This window comes from Fukomys damarensis, unplaced genomic scaffold, assembly GCF_012274545.1.
Source record: "Fukomys damarensis isolate Sample0158 unplaced genomic scaffold, DMR_v1.0_HiC HiC_scaffold_27, whole genome shotgun sequence".
NCBI classification, from domain to species: domain Eukaryota; kingdom Metazoa; phylum Chordata; class Mammalia; order Rodentia; family Bathyergidae; genus Fukomys; species Fukomys damarensis.
This window is the reverse complement of record NW_022900939.1, coordinates 5,145,211-5,164,463: the sequence shown is the minus strand read 5'-3', so window position 1 is coordinate 5,164,463 and position 19,253 is coordinate 5,145,211. Positions and strand designations below refer to the sequence as shown.

The 19,253-nt window shown below is 54.6% G+C and overlaps 1 protein-coding gene across 1 annotated transcript in view; it reads left to right on the top strand.

Moving 5' to 3' along the window:
• The first annotated feature begins 10,303 nt into the window (after nt 1–10,303).
• Ptprj (protein tyrosine phosphatase receptor type J) overlaps nt 10,304–19,253 on the top strand; it is a 50,101-nt gene continuing 41,151 nt past the window's right edge. Inside the window, exons 1-2 of the mRNA XM_033756805.1 lie at nt 10,304–10,546; nt 11,000–11,125. Coding sequence (XP_033612696.1) covers nt 11,069–11,125 — 57 coding nt within the window. The 5' untranslated portion in view covers nt 10,304–10,546; nt 11,000–11,068. The remainder of the gene's footprint in view (nt 10,547–10,999; nt 11,126–19,253) is intronic.

Sequence of the window (19,253 nt, the reverse complement as noted above, 5' to 3'; positions counted from 1 at the left end):
TTTTTTTTTTTTTTTTTTTTTTGTTTGTTTTGAGAGGGTCTCACTATGTACTTGAGACTGACCTGGAACTCACTATGTAGCCCAGGCTGGTCTCTTAACTCATAGTGATCCTCCTGCCTCTTTCTCCCGAGTGCTGGGGATTGGTTGATTGTTGATTGAATGAGTGGACTGGCAAGTTGGCCAACCCCATTGCCCCTGCGGCCAGCCGGGCGTCCACAGGAGCCCACCTCTCCCGGGGGTGGAAGGGACAGGCATACCTAATGGCATTGCTGTCACAGTGCTCAGTGAGAAAATGCAGGGAAAGTGCTTAGGAACAAAGCTGTCAAAGAACAAATCCGCCTTGGGCCAGCGCTTCTCCCTCTCTCTGGGGAGCAAGCGCAGTGGCAGCGTAAACACGTGTCTGAGGGTGGGGCGGCCACTGGACAGGTCCCTGGGAAGGCCAGGGTGCAGCCTGCGGAGAGCCTGGTGCCTGCGTCTGGCCGGGGAGAGGGCCCAGAGCCGGTGTCCAGCTGGCCCTGCCCGCCTGCTCAGGAGCGCGGCCATGTCCCCGTCCGCCTCCTCGCCTCTGAACCCATCCCGAGTCCAAGGGGGTGATCTCCGTTGAGACTAAGATGAGTGCCCACTTCCGACCCTTGGCGGCTCTGGCCGAGAGGCACAAACAGTGCCCTGCCCGCTGCCGCTCGCTGTGGCCGCGATGGCACCCTGGTTTTGGAGCGAGGTCGCCCTTCACCATGCCCAGTGGGTGTCTGAGGACACAGCTCACGGAGTGGAACCCGATCTCGTTGGCGGCAGATTCTTGTATAAAAGTCACCACAGAGCGGGAGCGAAGTTTCGCCAGGTCACAGGGGATGTGGTCTTCCCTGAGATCATCTTAAAATACAGCACGCACGGTGACACCCACCGGCCGCCTGGGGCACACGCCCCTCTCCTTCAGTACCCCTGCCCCACTGGCTGCTCCCAGGGCTGGAAAGGTGCCCTCCGTCTGAGAGGGCACGTAGTGAACTGAATCGAGGGGCACCGTGCCATGGGAAACCCATGCCCTGAAGGCGTGAGGTCCCCAGGGGGACTCGGAGCTCGGAGGGCAGCAGATTTAGGTCCCTGCATGCAGGTCACAGACGCTTCTTCCTCGCTCCTCTGGCCTGGCCCGGTCTGCCGGGGAGGGTGGCAGCCGCTGCAGGCTCTCATCTGTCTGTGGCCGATGACCTGATTTTCGACGTGAACCTGTCCCTGTTGAGAATTTTTGTTCTGTGTCTTACTCTGCCAGGAAAATATCTGAACGGGGTGGTTGAGGGAGACTTCATTCTCCCCTGGTAGTTTATCAACAGCAGCAAATACCGTTCACGATTATCGTTTGGAAGGTCAAGGTTGAAACTTTTTTTATGTCCTTCAATGAAGAGTGGCTGAAGAGTGGCTCTGGCATTTCCATTGCAGAGGGAAAACTGGTCATTGAGGGTTAGAGGACAGGACCTTGAGCTGGTGTGAATGGCACTGTGATTGCTGTAGAAGTTTCTTATTACTCGGGGGGAGAGGGACTTGGGTTGTGTGACTGGATCAGTTACAAGAAGGATTGGACCCCCATCTGTTTCACCCAACTTCTAGTTCAGGAAACCTCTGGGAGCTTTGAACAGATGCCCTAACTTGTGATGAGTGACACCTGTTGAACTCTCACTGGGTGTGGTGATGCACATCTGTCATCCCAGCGCTCGGGAGGCTGAGTCAGGAGGATCGCTTGGAGTTTGATGCCAGTTTGGGCCACATAGAGAGACCCTGTCTCCAAAAATCAAAAAAATGTTTTCCCAAACCCCAGTGGGCCGTGTTTGTAAGACAGCACTACAGAGGGTTCCTGGCACACTGCTGAGTATTGGGGTTTGGCATTTTTCAGCCATCCTAGGATGGTACCCTGGTACAGATACGGAGCTGTACCCCACCCACGTGTAGGTGGCAAAACATATAGCGAGGAGTTTCTGCGTTCAGTTATCAAATTCCAAAGCCAGTGGTGTTTCTCCTGAATTTTTCTGATCTAGGTTCTGAGGTGAGTTGGTCATTATCCCTGCTAGATGATTTTAGATCTAGATGAGTATTTCTTTTAATAGTCACCTGTTTCAATATGTGTTTGGAAGAGAATCCCACCAAGCGGTGAATCTCATGGTTTTTTGGATTAGTACTGCAGAGGGTGAAGCGAAATTCAGCGCAGCAGAAAAATACGTGGGTCAGATCAGAGGGAAAGAGTAGATCGCGGGGGCGTGGCAGTGTGTGGCTCTGGGGAGGCGACAGCGGCCCTTCCGTGTCTCAGCGTGGCCGTGGCGTGTGCTCCCGGGTGCCGTTCCCCTTGAGGACACCGACCCGCGCTGGTCCTGTGTAGCCCCTTGGGCTCTGTACCCCGTTCTTCTTCTCCGGTTAAACCCTCCTAGCTGTGCACCTCAGCCATGCCCCTTCCCGTCCCAGCCCTGCCGCCACCCCGCAGATCTAAGTGGGGCCCAGCCCAGACCCCCTGTGTTTGGGAGGGGACTGGACCTGGGGGCTGCAGCCGGGAGGAGGTGGGGGCCCCTTGGAAGAGGCGGTCACCGGGGGCATGGCCCGCGAGGGTCTGTCTCCCGCCCCTCCGCTTCCTGCCCGCCCACCACGCGCACAGACTTCTGACACCGCGAGCCGATGAGCTCCTCCTCCCAGGTGTGCGTGTCCTGCACCGTTGCGTCTCGGCCCCGAGGAAGGGACTGCGGTGCCACTCCGGGTCGGACTCCTCTGGGGTCACTGGAAACGCTGCCTCTATGACAGTGGCCTTCTCCTCAGACGTGCGCACCGGCTGTCCTACTATGGTCTTGGGGGTGGAACCCAGGCCTTCACACTGAGCCACATCCCAGCCCCTTTTAGTTTTTACTTGGTGGCTGGGTCTTACCACGCATCCCAGGCTGGTCTGGAACTCCTGATCTTCCTGCCTCAGCCTCTCAAGTGATTACAGCTGTGTGCCACCATACCTAGCCCACCCCTGGGTTTTTTAAAACTGTACATTTCAGTTTTTTCATCTATAAGGCGGAGAGAGAACATGTGTGTAAAGTGTGTAGCACAGAATGTACTACACTTGTTTAAAAAATTTCTTGAGACAGGGTCTTGCTATGTAGCCAAGGCTGGCCTTTCATCTCTCAGAGATCTTCCTGCTTCAGCTTCCCAAGTGCTGGGACGACAGGTGTGCACCACCACAGAAGGATGAAAGGGTTGTCTTATATTTCCAGTTGATTTAGGACATAACATTTAAGACAGCTTGTGGCAGTTCCTGTATATTGCAAAATTATACCTAAAACCTATTAAACTCTTTTGAAACCATGAAGGAAAAAACTCTAAATTTTAAAAACTTAATGTGAAGACCTTCAGTACTTTTGTGGGTTCTGTGTTCCCAGTTTATTTTTGCAGCATTAAGGATTTCAGCTGTCTTCAACATTAGCAGGCTGGAACCTGGACTAATTTGTGCACGGCTGTCTTTACAGTCTTTTATTTGAGAAGAACCATGTATGTCACATCCAAATTTTTAATTACCCAGCAAGGGACCCAAATTTGTAGGCTACTGAGGTTCTAAGCAGTAGCTGGGCGTGGCAGTATACAGTGATCCCAGTGCTAGGGAGGCTGAGGCAGGAAGGCTGCTGAGAGTTCCAAGCAAGTTTGCTGAGAGTTCCAAGCCAGCCTGCACTACATAGTGAGTTCTGTACATTATACAAAGCAGCGTTATTTAGGTGGCAGCCGGTCCTCTCTTCCTGCCGTTCTGTGAAGCTGGGGACGGTGTGCAGCGTTTCTGAGACCCGGGCTCACATTAACTGACCTTCTGGTAACTGAGTGGGTACTGGTGAAGCTGGCGCGAATCATGGTGTTTGCAGTTTGGGTGCAACTGTGACTGTCGGGGTCAGCGTGGCTGTTGGGAGACTTTGAACCTCTATCCCGGGCGCTGCCTCAGAGGTTTCAGTGACTGGTGTTTGATGTTCTCTAAGGCAGTGGCATCATCTGTAGGGTTTTTGAGCCAGGCCACGTGTTGAAATACTGTGTGTGCTTGGCTGAGCGGGGGTGCTGGGAGGCCATGCTGCCCCCGGGAAGCTCATGGGTGGGCCTGCATGTATGGCATATTCAGGAGGCACAGAAGTGGAGGGTGAGGAGGCTCTTAGACGGTTCTCCTTGCTCACAGAACAGCCAAGCGCTGGGTGCGGTGGTGCATGCCTGAAGGAGGCTGAGGCAGGAGGATCTCGAGTTTGAGCCCAGCGTGGACAGCTTAGTGAGACCCTTCCTCAAAAATAAAAAAGGGACTGGGGATGCAGCTCTGCGTGAAGGCCCTGGGTTCAATTCCCAGTACGGAAAAAAAAAAAAAAAAAAAAAAGGAGAAAGGGAAGGAGGGCCAAGGGTTATTAAACCTCCAAGACCCTTGGGCCTTGTTCAGGACCAGCGGCTCTCTTCTGCCTCTTGCGTCTCTCCCAGAGTCTGGCAGGACACGATGTGCCTCATCCTGCTCCCAAGCCCCTGCTGCTTCCTGCCTGCTTCCCCTGGGTGGGCCAGCCCGGCCTGAGCCCTCCTGGTCTCCTTGCCTCAGCCCAGCCGGGTTCTGCTTCCCCACGCCCTCTAGGCGCTGAATCTTCCTTTCCCTTTTCACGCGGCGACCTCCTGCGCGTGGGGAGTTGGCGCATGCGCAGGACAGTGCTCAGCCCCTCCCCCTAGGAGCATCAAATTCATTCATCTTCTAAATCTTTAGCAAGTTAATCATCATGCATACAGATCAGCGACAGACCACCAGGCCCAAATGCAGCGCACCGGACGCTCAGTAAAGGTGCACTTAGGTGCACTCTGTACACCTCGGCCACCCGTGGAGCCCTGGCCTCCAGCCCCGCCTGCTGGACCCGGTCCTGTCTGGTCTCCGTCCCGCCCGCTCAGGAAGGTGCTCAGGCCCCTTGTCCCCAACCTCCTCCCTCACTCTTAGCGGATGCGCCTGAGGCCTGGACGTGGCTGCTCAGCCTGGGCTCCAGTGTCGCCATCTGCTTGCTCCTAGGCTGGCACTGGCGATCAGCTGTGTTCTTGGAGCCATGGGAAGGGGACGAGCTCCCACCTCCCTGCGTCAGAGCCCTGGGGCCCCAGGCACAGGGCCGGCGGGGGCTCGGCTTGAGGTCGGTGTCTGCCGCTTCTGTCTCCCAATGGCAGGCTTCACGTTTGCCCGTTATAGTCTGTGTCTTCCCGTTGTCTTGTTGGATTATTATTATGATTTTGGTTTTTTGAGATAGGGTCTCCCTATGTAGCCCAGGCTGGCCTCGAACTCACAGCAATCCTCCTGCCTCAGCCTCCCCAGTGCTGGCATCACAGGTGTGTGCCACCACGCCTGGTTATCTTTGAAAAGAAATCGTAGTCTTACAGAAGATGACAGTGTCTTTTCTTTGTTCTTTCAGAAGCCCCTAGCACAGCCTTTTTTTTGTACATATGGAAGTGTTTTGCAGATATCCATAGAGTGAAACTGGAAGCCGGGGTGGTGGCACAGGCCTGTTGTCCCAGCCCTGGGGAGGCTGAGGCAGAAGGTTTTACCAGGAGTTTGGGGCTAACCTGGGCTACATAGTGAGTTCAAGGCCAGCCTCAACTGCACATCGAGCTCCTGTCTCAAAAAACAAAACAAAGTAAGAATCAAGTGGGTTCGGAGTTACTGTGGGCGGGGGAGGAGATCAGAGCTCGCTTGTGTTCAGAAGGCCCTTCTTCTCTTTTCATTCATGTGCTCTGTCTTCTTCCGCATCTGTTAGCTTCCATTTTTACTTCCCTGCCTACTGAGAAAGGGCCAGGCTCCTTCAAAGAGTGCACTTCAAAGCCTCTGTGGCCCCGAAACCCTCACCACTCAGGGTCAGAGCTCACGGAAGACCCTGTGGCAGTTGCATTAAAAGGCTCCCCCCCAATTCTATTTTTACTTAAAGTCCCTTTAATGGGAAGGGGGAGGGTTACAGAAACATCTGCTTCTTAAAAAAATCAAATAGAAGCCACTGAAATTCCAAAAAACCTATGATACTCTTAAAAAAAGAGAAACCCTGATTTCATAGCTGGTATAAAAGAACAAGTCTTTTTTCTTAAAAAAAAAAAAAGAGTTGTGTGCTTTGTCCTACTTATGGGAGCCTGGGCGAACTGCGGCCCTCCCCTGCACGGCCGGGAGGTGCTGGTGAAGAGGTCGGGCTGCCTCAGGACTGGAGCTCGGGTCCAGGCACCCTGGTGGCAGGAACAGTGGTCTGGTGCGAGGATGGTGGCTTCACAGCTTTGCCGTGGGGAGTCTTGGGAGGCTCTGCTTGTGCCCGAATCTGAGGGCTCCTGGGTTTGGGATGCTGCTGGAGAGAGACTTCTAGGCATCCAGGGGGCCTGGAGCCCAGACTGTGGTTCCTGCAAATCCTGGAAAGGACTCTCACCTTGCTGTCCTCAGACCTGGGAAGGGCAGAGATAGAGTAGATAAATTTAGGGCCAGTAAAGCTTGGAATACAGGTACTTCCTAGTGATCACCACGCCTGCGTGCAGTGCCCGGCCGGGCATGAGCCGAGGTTTTAACCTGAGAGGGCACACAGCATGGGGACAGCTGGGCCAAGCTTTGCCCTGCTGTTACCCCCTGGGTGTCTATAGACCCAGCCCAAGGTCCCTGTTAAAATCTCCCCTCTCAGGGCTGGGGATTTAGGTTAGTGCCTGCCTCAAGCATAAGGTCCTGAGTCGATCCTCCACGCCAAAAAACAGAAACAAAACCAAAAACCTCCCCTTCCACTCCCTCATTCTAGTGTGTCCACACAGTACTTCCAGAGTCTGGAGTATTTCACTTACACAGTGGCCTCTAGTTGCATCTGTTTTTCTTACAAACGACGCAATCCTTTTATTCTGTATGGCTGTATAATGCTCCATTGTGTGTCTACACCACATTTTCTTTACTCATTCAAGTGTTGCCAGGCACCTTGACTGTTTCCACTGCTTAGCTATAGTAAAATACTGGCATGCAGGTATCACTCTGTTATACGGACTTTAATTTTGGGGGGCTGTACTGAGGCGTGGCATAGCTGGATCCAGTGGTAGCTCTATTTTTAGTGTTTTTGAAGACCTTCCATACTGATTTCCATAACAGCTTTACTAGTTTACCTTCCAGCAGCAGTGTAGAAGGTCCTCTCTCCTTCCTTTCCAGGGTTTCTTGCTTTTATTCTTTTAAAAAATTTTTAAAAAATTTTTTTTGGTTTTTTGAGACAGGGTCTCACTGTGTAGTTGAGACTGACCTGGAACTCACTGTGTAGCCCAGGTTGGTCTCGAGCTCACCGTGATTCTCCTGCCTCAGCCTCCCGAGTGCTGGGATGACAGGTGTGCGCCACCATGCCTGGCTCTTGTTTCTATTCTTGATGACACCTGATCTGACTGGGGTGAGATGAAATCTCACAGTAGTTTTGATTTGCTTTTTCCTGCTCTCTGAAGAAGTCGAACCTTCTTCACTTGTACTTCCTGTTTCGAGAGTGTCCAGTTCATTTGCCCATTTAGTGACTGGGCTGTTCATTTTCTCTGATGTCACATTTTTGTGTTCTTTATGTATTATAGATATTAATTCTCTGTGGGAAGAGTAGCTGGCAGAGTTCCTCCCATTCAGGGGCTTCGTCTTCACTTGTCGCTAGTCTCTGCTGTGCAGAAGCTTTGTAATTTGATGCGGCCCCCTTTTTGGTTCTTGTCTTATTTCCTGAGCTATTCTAGTCCTATTCAGGAAGTCTTTCTCTATGCCTACGGCTTCAAGTGTTTCCCTTGTGTTTTCTCCTATCGGTTTCTAAATGTCAGGTCTTAGACCTAGGCATTTGGTCGTTTTGAATTGATTTTTGGACAGGGTGAGGGACAGGGGTCTAACTGTGATCTTCTACCTGTGGACGTCCAGTTTCCCCAGCACCATGTGCTGCGGAGAAAGCTTCTTCTTTTGCAGGTCAGAAACCTGAGCCCAGGATGGGTGGATTTGCCACGACTCGCTGGTGTCGGGACTTGGGCTGGGTCTCAGTCTGGCCTTTTGTTACGGAAGAGATGCTAACCTTCTCATGTGTACACTGTGCGCCTGCCGATGAGGTGGATAATTTGTACGCAGGGTTAACCGCCCTTGGTTGCATCCGTTGTCCCTGATTAGACGAGGCCGCTAAGCTGAAAGGCGATGGTCGTCCACCGCTAGCCAGCCCCGCTCAGAATGTGTCCTTGCCCAGTAGGTGCGCAGAAGACTGCCTGGAGCGGCCTCCTGCCTCCTGCCTCCACAGAGTGCCCGATCCATCCGGTTTTTAAGGTGTTTGTCAATCGCGTGCAGCGTATGTGTGAGAAGCCAGCAGGGCCCCGGGTGAGGTGAAGGTGGGCTGGGCGCCGTCTTGGATTGGGCCAAAGGGAAGAGCGCGGGGCGTGACATTCGTTGGCCCAGCTACCAGGTCCCCTCCCATGTGAAGCTGCTCAGTCCCCCTGCTTTGGCACTTCCGGCCTGTTCATTTGTCTTTGGCTTTGTACCTCGTCAGCGTGGGGCCTGCTGGGGACAGTCCGCACACGCTGGATGAGTGATGGATACAGACCTTATTTTGCCAAAGAGTTCCCTGGCGAGCTGGCTGAAGATCCAGACTCCTAAGCCCTGTCCCATCAAGAAGGAGGTGGGTCCCCAGAATCTGAACGTCCCTGTCCAGGTGTGTCCAGCGCAGCTGGTCTGCAGGCCGTGCTTGGCAGCAGCCAGGGCTGCACAGGTGCCAGGCCTCCTGGAGTAAAGACGGAAATGGAATGTTAGAAGTAGTGCTGCCTGTTAAGAATGCACTGCCCGTGCTGTGCAGCCAAGTTCCCCTCCTGTGGGCGACAGGCCCGGATGTGGCCAGGTCTCGGTGGGGGGAAGTGGGCAGTGTCTCCTCCGCTGCCCAGAACAGCCCGAGTCAGCAGTGAGCTGCCAGTCGGGCGGAGGAAACTTCGCTGCTCTTTCAGCCCCGGCAGGACCTGTGCTGGCCGGGTGTGGGGACCAGAAGAGAGGCCGCCTGCTCCATGGTGGGCTTCAAGCTGGCCATGTCACGGGCTGGCTCTACCCTGGGTGGCCGCGGTGGCCGCCGCCTCAGTATATGTGCCCCTCTCTCCTCTAAGTAGCCACTTCCTGTCAGCTGGGGCGCTGGTCACCACCACAAACGTGTGGCTGCTGTTCAGGGAGCCTCTAAAAAGTCACCATCACGATGGGCCGTGGCCAGGCTTTGGGGGTGGGGTGAGCTGGCCTCACCCTGCTGCCCCCGGCTCCTTGCAAGGCTCGGAGTGGGCTTGGGGCCCGGGACTTGCTTTGCCCTCAGTTTGGGTGAAGGGAAGGCGCTGCCCGTGGAGGGCGAGGAGGAGCGGAGCCTCTGTGGCAAGCTGGTCGCTGTGCCCTCCCGCTGCAGGTCCCCTCCAGCCCCTGCCCGAAGGTATTTTGGTATTGAAAAAACAGATTTTACTGTCAAACCCTTAATTTGCAAATCTCAGGCTGGCTGAGGGTAGGCTTCCAGCTACCCCCACCCCGTGCAGATGTCTGGGCCTGCGTGCTTTCCTTCTCCATGGCACTTGCAGGGTGGCGTGGGCGTGAGTGTGAGTGTGTGTGTGTGTGTGTGTGTGCGTGCGCGTGCTCCGTTTAGCCACGTGGAGCCCCGACCCGGCCCAAGCCGCAGTCGCTCTGCCAGGCGGTGTTCAGTTCGCTGCAGCACCTCCCGAGGCCCAGGAGAGGCATTTATGGGCCGCGTGGATGATTACTCACATTCGGCAGTGGGCAGTTGTCGGATCTTTGTGTGGACCGGTGGTCCTGGAGTGGCCTGGGACTCGCGGTTCCCGAGTCGCCGTGGAGTCTGAGGCCGGAGGCATGTGGAGACGGTGGTAGGAGACCGGGATTTGTGACTCCGCTCCCCTTCCCTCAGCTGTGCGCGCACACCCGGGAACCTCTTTCCCAAGTTACCAGTGCACCTTGACAAAGCGTGTGGGGTGTACAGAGCACCGGAAGTGCAGCAGGTCCATGGTAACTGCGCGGTTTTCATTTGTAATGAAAGAAAAGGACAAACCAGAACATCCCAAGTGTAAAGGCAGCAGTCGGCGGGGTCCACAGAACAAAGTGTGAAGTGTTTGTTTACCTAATCGTCTCACATTTTGCCTCACAGCTAACCACCCACTGGTCCAGGATTGGAGTAGCACCAAGAAAAATAGCCATCCGGGCACTCGGGAGGCTGAGGCAGGAGGTTTGCCAGAGTTGATGGCCTGGTGTACATAGTGAGACCCGTCTCACAAAACAAAAACAACAAAATGAAATAAAACAAAAAGAAAGAGAAAAACCTCCATCCTGACTGCTGAGGTTGTGATACTCTCCCCTCGCAGCACGTCTGTGAATCCGAGATTTCATTTTTTTTTTCCTTTTTTCTGTGTTCCCTCATCTACCTCACCACCTAGAAAAACACATTGTACGAACGCAAAGGCAGAGGCAGGGGTGCCAGCCCAGCCCTCTTAACTTAAGCGAGACACAGAAGCAAGTTGTGAAAGTCTGACGCGATGACACCGCTCTTCTCACGCGGGATTATTTACAGTGTGACAGGTTTGTTCTAAACAAGGCTCCCCTACAGGCACAAATAGGGCTCTAAGGCCAGAAAGCCTAGGGGCGGACAGCCCGAGGGTTGTGAGGGGCAGGGTGGTGTGTGGGCCCCCGGACTCTTCGTGTCCCCGTGTTGAGCTGACGTGCTGGGCTGGTGGGTAGACTGAGGCTCCCTGAGACCCCAGGCGGGGACCGGGGACCGCCTGCCGCCTGTAGCACCTTTTGGAGCAGCCGAGGTCCTTGGCTTTGTCCACTTGTCTGAGGACCAGCCACTGGCCTGTTTCAGTTGCTTCTCTGTAACTTCCGGCTGCTCTCCTCAGAGCAACGTTTATGTCTTTAAAGAAAGGATGCGTGTGTGAGTGTGTGTGGGTGTGAGTGTGTGTCCGCGCGTGTGTTCCCCACTCCGAACCATGAGATGTGTTGACATGTGTTGTTTTTAACCCGAAAATGTTTCAGGATCGTGGTGCCGTTGGGAAACTGCAGACCTTTAGTAGAAAATGGGCAAAATCGGATTGGGAGAATTAAATGAATAAGCGCTGTGGGCCGAGCGCCTCCCCGGACGCGCTGACGCTGATGATGAGGGTAAATCACACCGTGCGGAGCGGCCCCTTCAGCGCCGGGCGGCTGACCTGCACAGCGCCCCTGCTGCCGTCCATCCCGGGCCCTTCCGTGCGCCAGCCCGGCGCGGATTCCTGCGGCCTTGGTCGACGAGGTCCTGTGGAGACTGAGAGCAGACTGGGAAAGGAAGGAAGGGACAAGAAAAAAAAGAACAGAAAGCAAAAATGGAAACGAAGCCTTTGTAAAGGAGGGGGAGAGGCGCCGACAGAGGGAGGGGAGTGGGAGAAAAAGGAGCAAGATATATCACGTCCAGGTACAGATTCCCTGTGATGATTGTGATCATTGTGTGTATTTAAAATGTACCAACTAGTGTTTTGCTTAAAAGAAAAAAACAAAAAAAACAAAAAAAAAGAAAAAGGCTTTGCCGGAGTCGCTGGCTGTGTGTGCAGCTGTGTCCCCGCCCACTCTGAGACCAACCCTGTGACTGACAGCGAGGACAGCCAATCCGAGCGTGGTCCTCTCATCTGGGCCCCGCGTGGCCGCTCTGGGGCAGGGATCTCCTCGGTCCTGTTCCTTCCCGACCTGTGAGCTGTGACATCATCGGCCTTGTGGCCGTGGAGCGGCCCCGGTCTGGGTGGTGCGCTGCCGTGGCCTCCCGGTGACGGTGTGGTGGCTCCGTCTGTCCCGCGTGAAGGAGCCGTGGTGACTTGGCAGATGGCCCCAGTGCCCCTGGCTGGTGGCCCTGAGATCGTCCTGAGATCTGGGCACGGGGATGTGTGGAGAACGCCTGTCTTTGTTCTTGGGGTCCTGTGGGCCCTGCCTAGGGGGCGGGTATCAGTGGGACCCCAGTCTCTTTGGTGTTCTGCAGGGGCTACCGACGGTGGGCCCATCTGAGCCCAAAGCCGTCTCCTCCCTTCCTCCCCCCCCCTTGTGGGTTCTTCCCTGGAGCCTGTTGTGCTTGGCTCTGGGTGACCTTTAGCGAATGCTTTTTGCATCCTGGCACCGTCATATGAAGAAAATTTATGTGGTGCTGGCATGAGCCAAGTTGGCGGATGTGCTCTGCTCTAGGGACTCCGCGAAGCGTTTATCATCCACTGTTTGTTCAGGTAGCGCACTGTGTCACTTAATTTCGATGTCACTCCATTTGTCATCCCTGGTCAGTGTGTTGTGTGGCCAGGAAAGTCATCTCCTGGCTCCAAGAACTGCCTTGAGCATTTTAATTTGGCTTCTTCACTCACGCACAGATGCCTGGTAAAATCTGTTTGATTTAAATCGTAGGCGGGAGCAGTGTCGGGCGTCAGAAACATAAAGATGCCTGTGACCTTGCAGAGAGACCCTTGTTAGTGGTTTAGCTCATGGTTTTCAGTGTTTTTTCTTTTGTTTTGAAACAGGGTCTCTCTGTGTAGTTCAGGCTGGCCTTGAACCCACAGCAGTCCTCCTGCCTCAGCCTCCCTAGTGGTGATATTACAGGAGTGTGCTACTGGCTCTCTCCTCTGTTTTCTTTTCCCTTTGGGTAACACTAGGCTAGGAGGCAGAGACACCCTGCCCGGGGCTTCGAGCCACTCTGCCAGGTGCAGTGTGTTCACCTCAGCTGCACAGTGGGGCAGCCATGCAGGTCCCAGGCGCCGTTGTGAGGACGAGGCCAGTGCAGTTGTGGTCTGAGCCCCAGCCCCACGTGGGACCAGAGAGCTGAGTCCGAGGACCTGGGATTCGCTTTCTTTGTGGTCCTCTGCAGTGGATGACATGCTTATCCCCGCATGTCCCTAGATGCCGCATGCCTCCCCTTCTCCCTGTGTGCTTGGTGGCTTCGATTCGCTGTGCCCCGCAGTACCAGGGGCCAGCTTCTGGGTGTCCAGTGGCCTCCTTGGAGCCAGGCCTGAGCCCTGGGGCCTGCGCTGCCCTCTCTCCTGTAGAAGGGTCTGTGTCACAGCTCCCAGGCTGCGCACAGCCCCACGAGTGGGGTCCCACCCTGTGGGGGTTACCTGGGCTACAACCCCTCTCACCCTGCATTCTAGGGTGCCTGGCTGTGACCTCTGCCAGGGGCTCCTCACACTGTAGTCAAAGCCCTCCCTGGCCAGAGGCAGAGGGGGGCCCTCCAGGAGGTGGGGGGACCCTGTGCCAGGGATATCAATGCCTCTGGATGCTGGCTAGCTTCCGTGGCCTTGGGCCAGTCCTTTCCAGTATTCACACCCGAGTTCTCCATTTGGTGGAATGGACCTATGTTGGGCGTGGTGGCACATGCCTGTCATCTCAGCACCTGAGAGGCGGAGACAGGAGGGTCTCTATGAGTTCGAGGTTAGTCTGAGCTACATAGTGAGTTTAAGGCCAGCCTGAAGTACATAGTGAGACCCTGTCTAAAAGAAAGAAGGAAGGAAGGAAGGAAGGAAAGAAGTAGAACAGAGCTAAGAGCATCCTGTAGCTCTAGGAATGCTGTTGGGATTAAGGGTGTGGGAAGAGTTCCTGGCTATAGGAAGAGCCTTGTCTAAGGCCTGATATCATCACTGCTGTCACCAGACATTTGCATGTTTTATTACTTGCAGAGGGATTAGGCTGCAGCTGTGGGTGTGCTCGTACTTAAAGACCAGGCCACCAGGCAGACCTGTTTGGAGCCCCTGGGCAGGAGGGGTCTTGTATGGCTGGGTGTTCCGTGGCTGAGGGAGGGAGACGTCCCCTGGCCAGCATCCCCGCCCGGGCTCTTCTCAGAGTCGGCTGGGCCAGCCTCCTCCGCATGACGGGCACGTGGTTGTTTGTGTGACCTCTGTTGCTTTCTGGGCCAGGCTGGACCTTTTGCCACCAGGTTACCTGGCCAGAGGGCTCTGATCTCCAACCAGGCTGCCGTTTAGGGTGATGTGGCTTCCCCAGCTGTGTCCGGCCGGGCTGGGCTGAGCTCTCTTCGTGGAGCCCCCATTCCAGCTTCTGATTCCAGACAGCGTGGGGGCCTGGCCTGTCCTGAGAAGGGCCAGCTGCCCATGCTCTGAGGGGTGGTGGGTTAGAAACTCCCACCCTGTGATACTCGAGATGCCCTCTGCGTCCCAGCCAGGGACCCATACTGAGTTACATCCCCAGCTCTTTTAAACATTTTAAGACAAGGTCTTGCTAAGCCATTCATTTGTCCAGGCTGGCCTGGAACTTGCAGTGATCCTTCTGCCTCAGCCTCCTGAGTGCTGGGATGACAGGTGTGGCGATGCGGTGCTCAGACCCATCCCTGTTGTAGGCAGTGAGTGTCAGAGAGAGAGCCTGAGAGTTTTTCCTTCTGGCTGCCTCATGAGCAGGGTGTGTGTAGCCCCACTCCTCCTTTCTGTTCTAGCATAGATCATCATTGATGTGTCCAGGGGCTGTTGTGAACACTTGTGTTGGGAATAGAGCTGTGCTGGGTGTGGGTAGGTGGGCAATTCTGGGTTCTGAAAGTGCCTTTCTGGTCTGTGTTTTCATGTTTGAGTGTTGATGCTGAAGTGACTTTGTGACCTTTTCCCTCCCACCCAGTTCTGTGACAAGTGGAGCATATTTTGTGTTTCTAAGTCACACCGGCATTCCCAAGATGAGCCAGGTGGGCTGCCGTAGATTACTTTCATTCCTGGCTAGATTTATGCTGACTAAGATTCTGTGTGCTAACTTTGCGTTTGTGACCATGCATATGACTGATCTATACATTTCCTTTCTCGTTTTGTCCTGATCTGTTTTGGTGTCAAGGTTGTATTGGTTTCATAGAGTGAAGAAATAATCATCCTTTATAAACATTTTTTTATTTATGGGATAGGATATTGCTCTGTTGCTAAAATCCCCAGGCTGGGCTCTGATGTGTGCTCCTCCTTCCTCAGCCTCTAGGCCAGTGTGCACAGTTTAAGTGAGATTTTGTCTCAAAATAAAAAATGAAAAATGCTAGGGGTAAGCTGGGTATGGCGGCAGAGTCCTGTAATCCCAGCACTCAGGAGGCGGAGGCAGGAGGATTGCTGAGTTTGAGGCCAGCCTGGGAGACATAGTGAGTTCAAGGGCAGCCTGAGCTACGTAGTAAGACTCTGTCTCAAAAAGCAAAACAAAAAATATAAGACCTCTTAATAATTTCATTCATGTTTTTTATTTTATATGAGGCTCACAACATTTAATTTATCAAGTGATTTCTTTCTTTTCTTTTGCATAATAAACTTTATTTTATCCCTTTCGGCCCGAGCCCACGTGGCTTGGTGACGTGTGACGGACAAGTGGGGGGCGCTGCAGGGAGCAGTGCGAGCCGGGGTCCCTCTGTCCCCAGGGAGCATGCGCAGTGGAACGCCGAGCGCGTTTCCCAGGCTCCCGCCTCCCATCCCGTGTGCATCTCAGCCCCCGACGCTTGGCAGGCGGCAGAAGCCGCAGTGTGAGTGGGGACAATTTTTTTGAACAGCGGGAACAAGTAAAAAAAAAAAACAAGTCCCTGGTACTTAATTTGTTAAAACATAGAAGAGCAGGGAATTCCCTTAGATTCCAAACGTAGGGGTCTTGCCGGCTGCCTGCCCCGGAATCGCTCATCTAACACACAACAGGTGTGGCCATCCCAGGAGGGCCGGGGCAGCGGCTGAGGCCGGCTTGTCCTCTGCGGATGATGCAGGCGGGGCGGGCACCGCGGGACCCCACTTCTGGGCAGAATTGGGGAGCCCTGGTAGTCTAAGGGGGGAGGACCCTGGCGCTCACCTCCCTGGAGATCCGGCCAGCCTGAGGCCCTGCGGGGTGCAGGTGATAGGCGAGTGTCTTTGAAGTTACTTCCTGGCCGGGCGCTCTCGGGGGTACATGGAGGGCCGTGGGGATGCGGCTGCCCCAGCGCTGTCCGGGTTGGACTTGGTCAGCCTCGGGAGGATGGACAGGCAAGACGTGGGCCCAGGGTTTCCGGGGCAGCCACGGGCCTGGCTGCCTTTGAACCCGTGCCCAGCCTGGGTCACCAGGGCTCCCCTGGGGGGGGAGACAGACGCCGAGGGGTGCAATCAAATCAGTTGTGTCTTTTAAGAAATTTACCCATTTTGGACTTGTCTGTGGAAGCAATTAGGGAGATCACAGGACCGTTTCTGATCGCCTTTTTGCCCAGTGTCTATTGAGAAACCCAAAGACGGTCGCCGGGCAGGGCAGGGCCGGGCACACAGAGTCCTGTTGTCTCTGCAGCATGGCCTCAGACAATCTGCCTTTTAGTCGAGTTGCAGCCTGGGGAAGGAAATGAAAAAGTGTTTTATTAGATGGCAAAGAAAGATGAACTGGACTTAGGAGATGTGGAGGATTTTAGCTTTTTCTTTGTTATTGGAAACTTGGGAAGAGGGTGACTTTTGCTGTAATGCAATTTGTTTGTACAATGTGGTGATTATTGTTGGTAGTTCATAAAGTTCTCACTGTGTAGTTCAGGCTGGCCTTGAATTCCCTGTGCAGCCCAGGCTGGCTTCGAACTCAGGGTGATCCTCCTGCCCCAGCCTCCCGAGTGCTGGGATCACAGGCGTGCGCCCCCTTGAGGTGCTGAGTGTTGTAGACTTGCTGCAGTTCACAGGGTGTCTACATCTGTCATGTCTTTTAAGTGTTGATTTTGTCTTCTCCAAAAACCCACAAAACAAAGCAAGGGACTTGTGAATGTCACAACATGCTGTGTGGGCAGATGGTGCCCACAGGGCCCAGCCTTGGAGCTCTTGTGCCACATAATTGTCATCCAGCACTCGGGAGGCTGAGGCAGGAGGATCACCATGAGCCTTGGCTACATAAGGGGTCCAAGACAAGTCTGGCATATATAACTAGAACCCGTCAAAAAGGTTTTTATTTCTAATTTCATAGTTTTTTGAGATAGGGTCTTGCTATGTTGCCCAGTCTGGCCACAGATTTACTCCTGGGCTCAAGTGGTCCTCCTGCTTCAGCCTCTTGAGTAGCTGGCACTACAGGCAAGTGTCTTGGCACTGGGCTTACATTTTTAGGTGGCTGAATAAAATGCAAGCAGAATGACCTCACACCAGCGGGAGATGACAGGAGTACGCGCTCAGTGCTTGTGAAGTCGGCGCCTGTCTGCTTGTGCCCTTGTGCCACAGCTGCCGGCTCCCCGAGCCTGTTCCCGGGTGATGCTTGTGTTTAGGTGGTGGCTGGAAGCTGTCAGGCTTCGGCACTGCCCGTGTTTTAGTGGTGCTCTTTTTCTTTTTGTCTTTTGAGACAAGGTCTTGCTGTGTAGCCCAGGCTGTCCTGAAACTCTCTGTGATCCTCCCGCCTCAGCCTCTGGGTGCTGAGATGCCAGGTGTGTACCACCATTCCCTGCTATACCATTTGTTTTTTTTAAAGTTTTTTTTTAATTTTTTTTTTTTTTAATAGAGAGGTTTAGATTCACAGCAAAATGGAAAGGGAGTTACAGAGAAAACCCACACATATCCTGGCCATTTTCTCGTAGTTATGAGAATAACCACTGTCCACCAACTTGTGTGACACCCACTGCGCAGCCTGCTACTGGTGCCTGCTGAATGACCTCAGGTGGATGCCATGCGGGTCCCTCGGGCCTGTGCTTGGTGGTGGGCAGTGCCAGGGCGACGTCCCCCTCTGGTCTGTCTCCTCCCCACCCTGTGCGGCTTCATCCGGGCCCCAGTCCCGCAGGGTGTGCGGTCGCCAGCAGGCGGCGCTGATCTGTCTGCTGTGACAGACTCCGGAGGAGGTCGAGCCATTCAGGGGACATGGAGGTGGGTCTCATTTGTCTCTGGAGTCGGGGCCTACCAGGACTTGCTGCATGGTGGAGTCACGTTCAGTTTTTTTTTTTTTTTTTTCCCTCCGAGCCAGGGACTCACTACGTAGTCCAGGTTGGCATTGAACTCTTGGCGATCTTCCTGCCTCAGCCTCCGGAGTGCTGGGATTACAGGCGTGGGCCACCACGCCCAGCTCCCATGGGAGTTTTGGCTTCGTGAATTGCATTCAAACTATAGCACAGAGGAGGGTACCCAGGGCCTTTGGACTCTGCCCTGATTAACATTGTCCTGGTTCTGGTCCAGCCTGGCCCCACATCCCCCAATCTTGTGTCCTCCACTCCTGGGTGCAGTGGGTGCTGCTGTGAGACTGGAGGACCCTTGGCGACCCCAGGGCTCCGTGGAGGGGACAGGAGCATCTGACCCCATAGCCCCTGCTGGATGTGGCCTGTGGAGGGCGGAGCCAGCCAGCCTGGGAGGAGCAGATGGGGACAGGAAGATGTGGCCTGTGGGTCCCTTGGCCCTGGGCGCAGGGCTCTGGCCAGACATGGCAGCCTGGCAGATGCTGTCCACACTCAAGGCAGACAGGTGGAGCTTTCCCGATGCTGTGCCAGGCCCTGGGTGGGGAATGTGGCTCACCTGAGCGCCCGGACCCCGTCCACTTTGCTCCTCAGGGCTCAGGGCTGGGCAGGGTGGGAGCCGGCGGGGAAGAGGAGGCTCAGTTCGGGGCAGGCGGGTGTTCCCTCGGGCACTGGCCGGAAGTCTGCCTGAGAGAGGAACTGAAAGGAAGTAGTTCACAGTGACCGTGACCACACGTGTCGGTGCAGCTGCCCTTGAATCACGGCCCCATGCGCCGCCATCTCTAGGGCAGTGGGAGGGGACTGCTCGGAGCTGGCTGGATCAGGAAAAGTTGGCTTCTTTCCATCCTTCCTGTCTCAGGTTGGACAGAGGAATCCAGCAGTGTGGCTGCTGTGTTGCTTGGCAACGGCCCTGCGTCCTCAGCGTTGGGTGACAGACAGCCAGGCTGCAGTCTGGTGCAGTTAGTGGCTGGATTATGGTCAGACGAGACAGTCAAGTTAATAACATTTCTTTGTTTTAGTTTGAGAAGCCAAAATTAGCATTTAAAAAATGCTAGGCAGCTGAGCGCAGTGGTGCAGGTGCACACCTGTAGTCCCAGCATGCCTGAGGCTGAGGCAGCAGGATCTCTGTGAGTTCAAGGCCAGCCTGAGCTACATAGCAAGGCTTTGTCTCAAAAATAAAAAAATGCTAGTTTCTTTGATTTTAAATATACTTAGGCACGATTTTCAGAAATGGCTCGGGGTGGGGCGGGGCGGGGCTCTGCAGGGCAAGTTCAAGCCATGTGAGTGTGGGCTGTGTGACTCCCCCTTTCTGTAAGCAGGGTTATAATTCCTGTCGCACAGGGTCCCCGCGGTGCATGGAGCAGGAGCTGGGACACTTGCTTCCTCCCCTGCCCGGATGGGGACTGTTTCTGC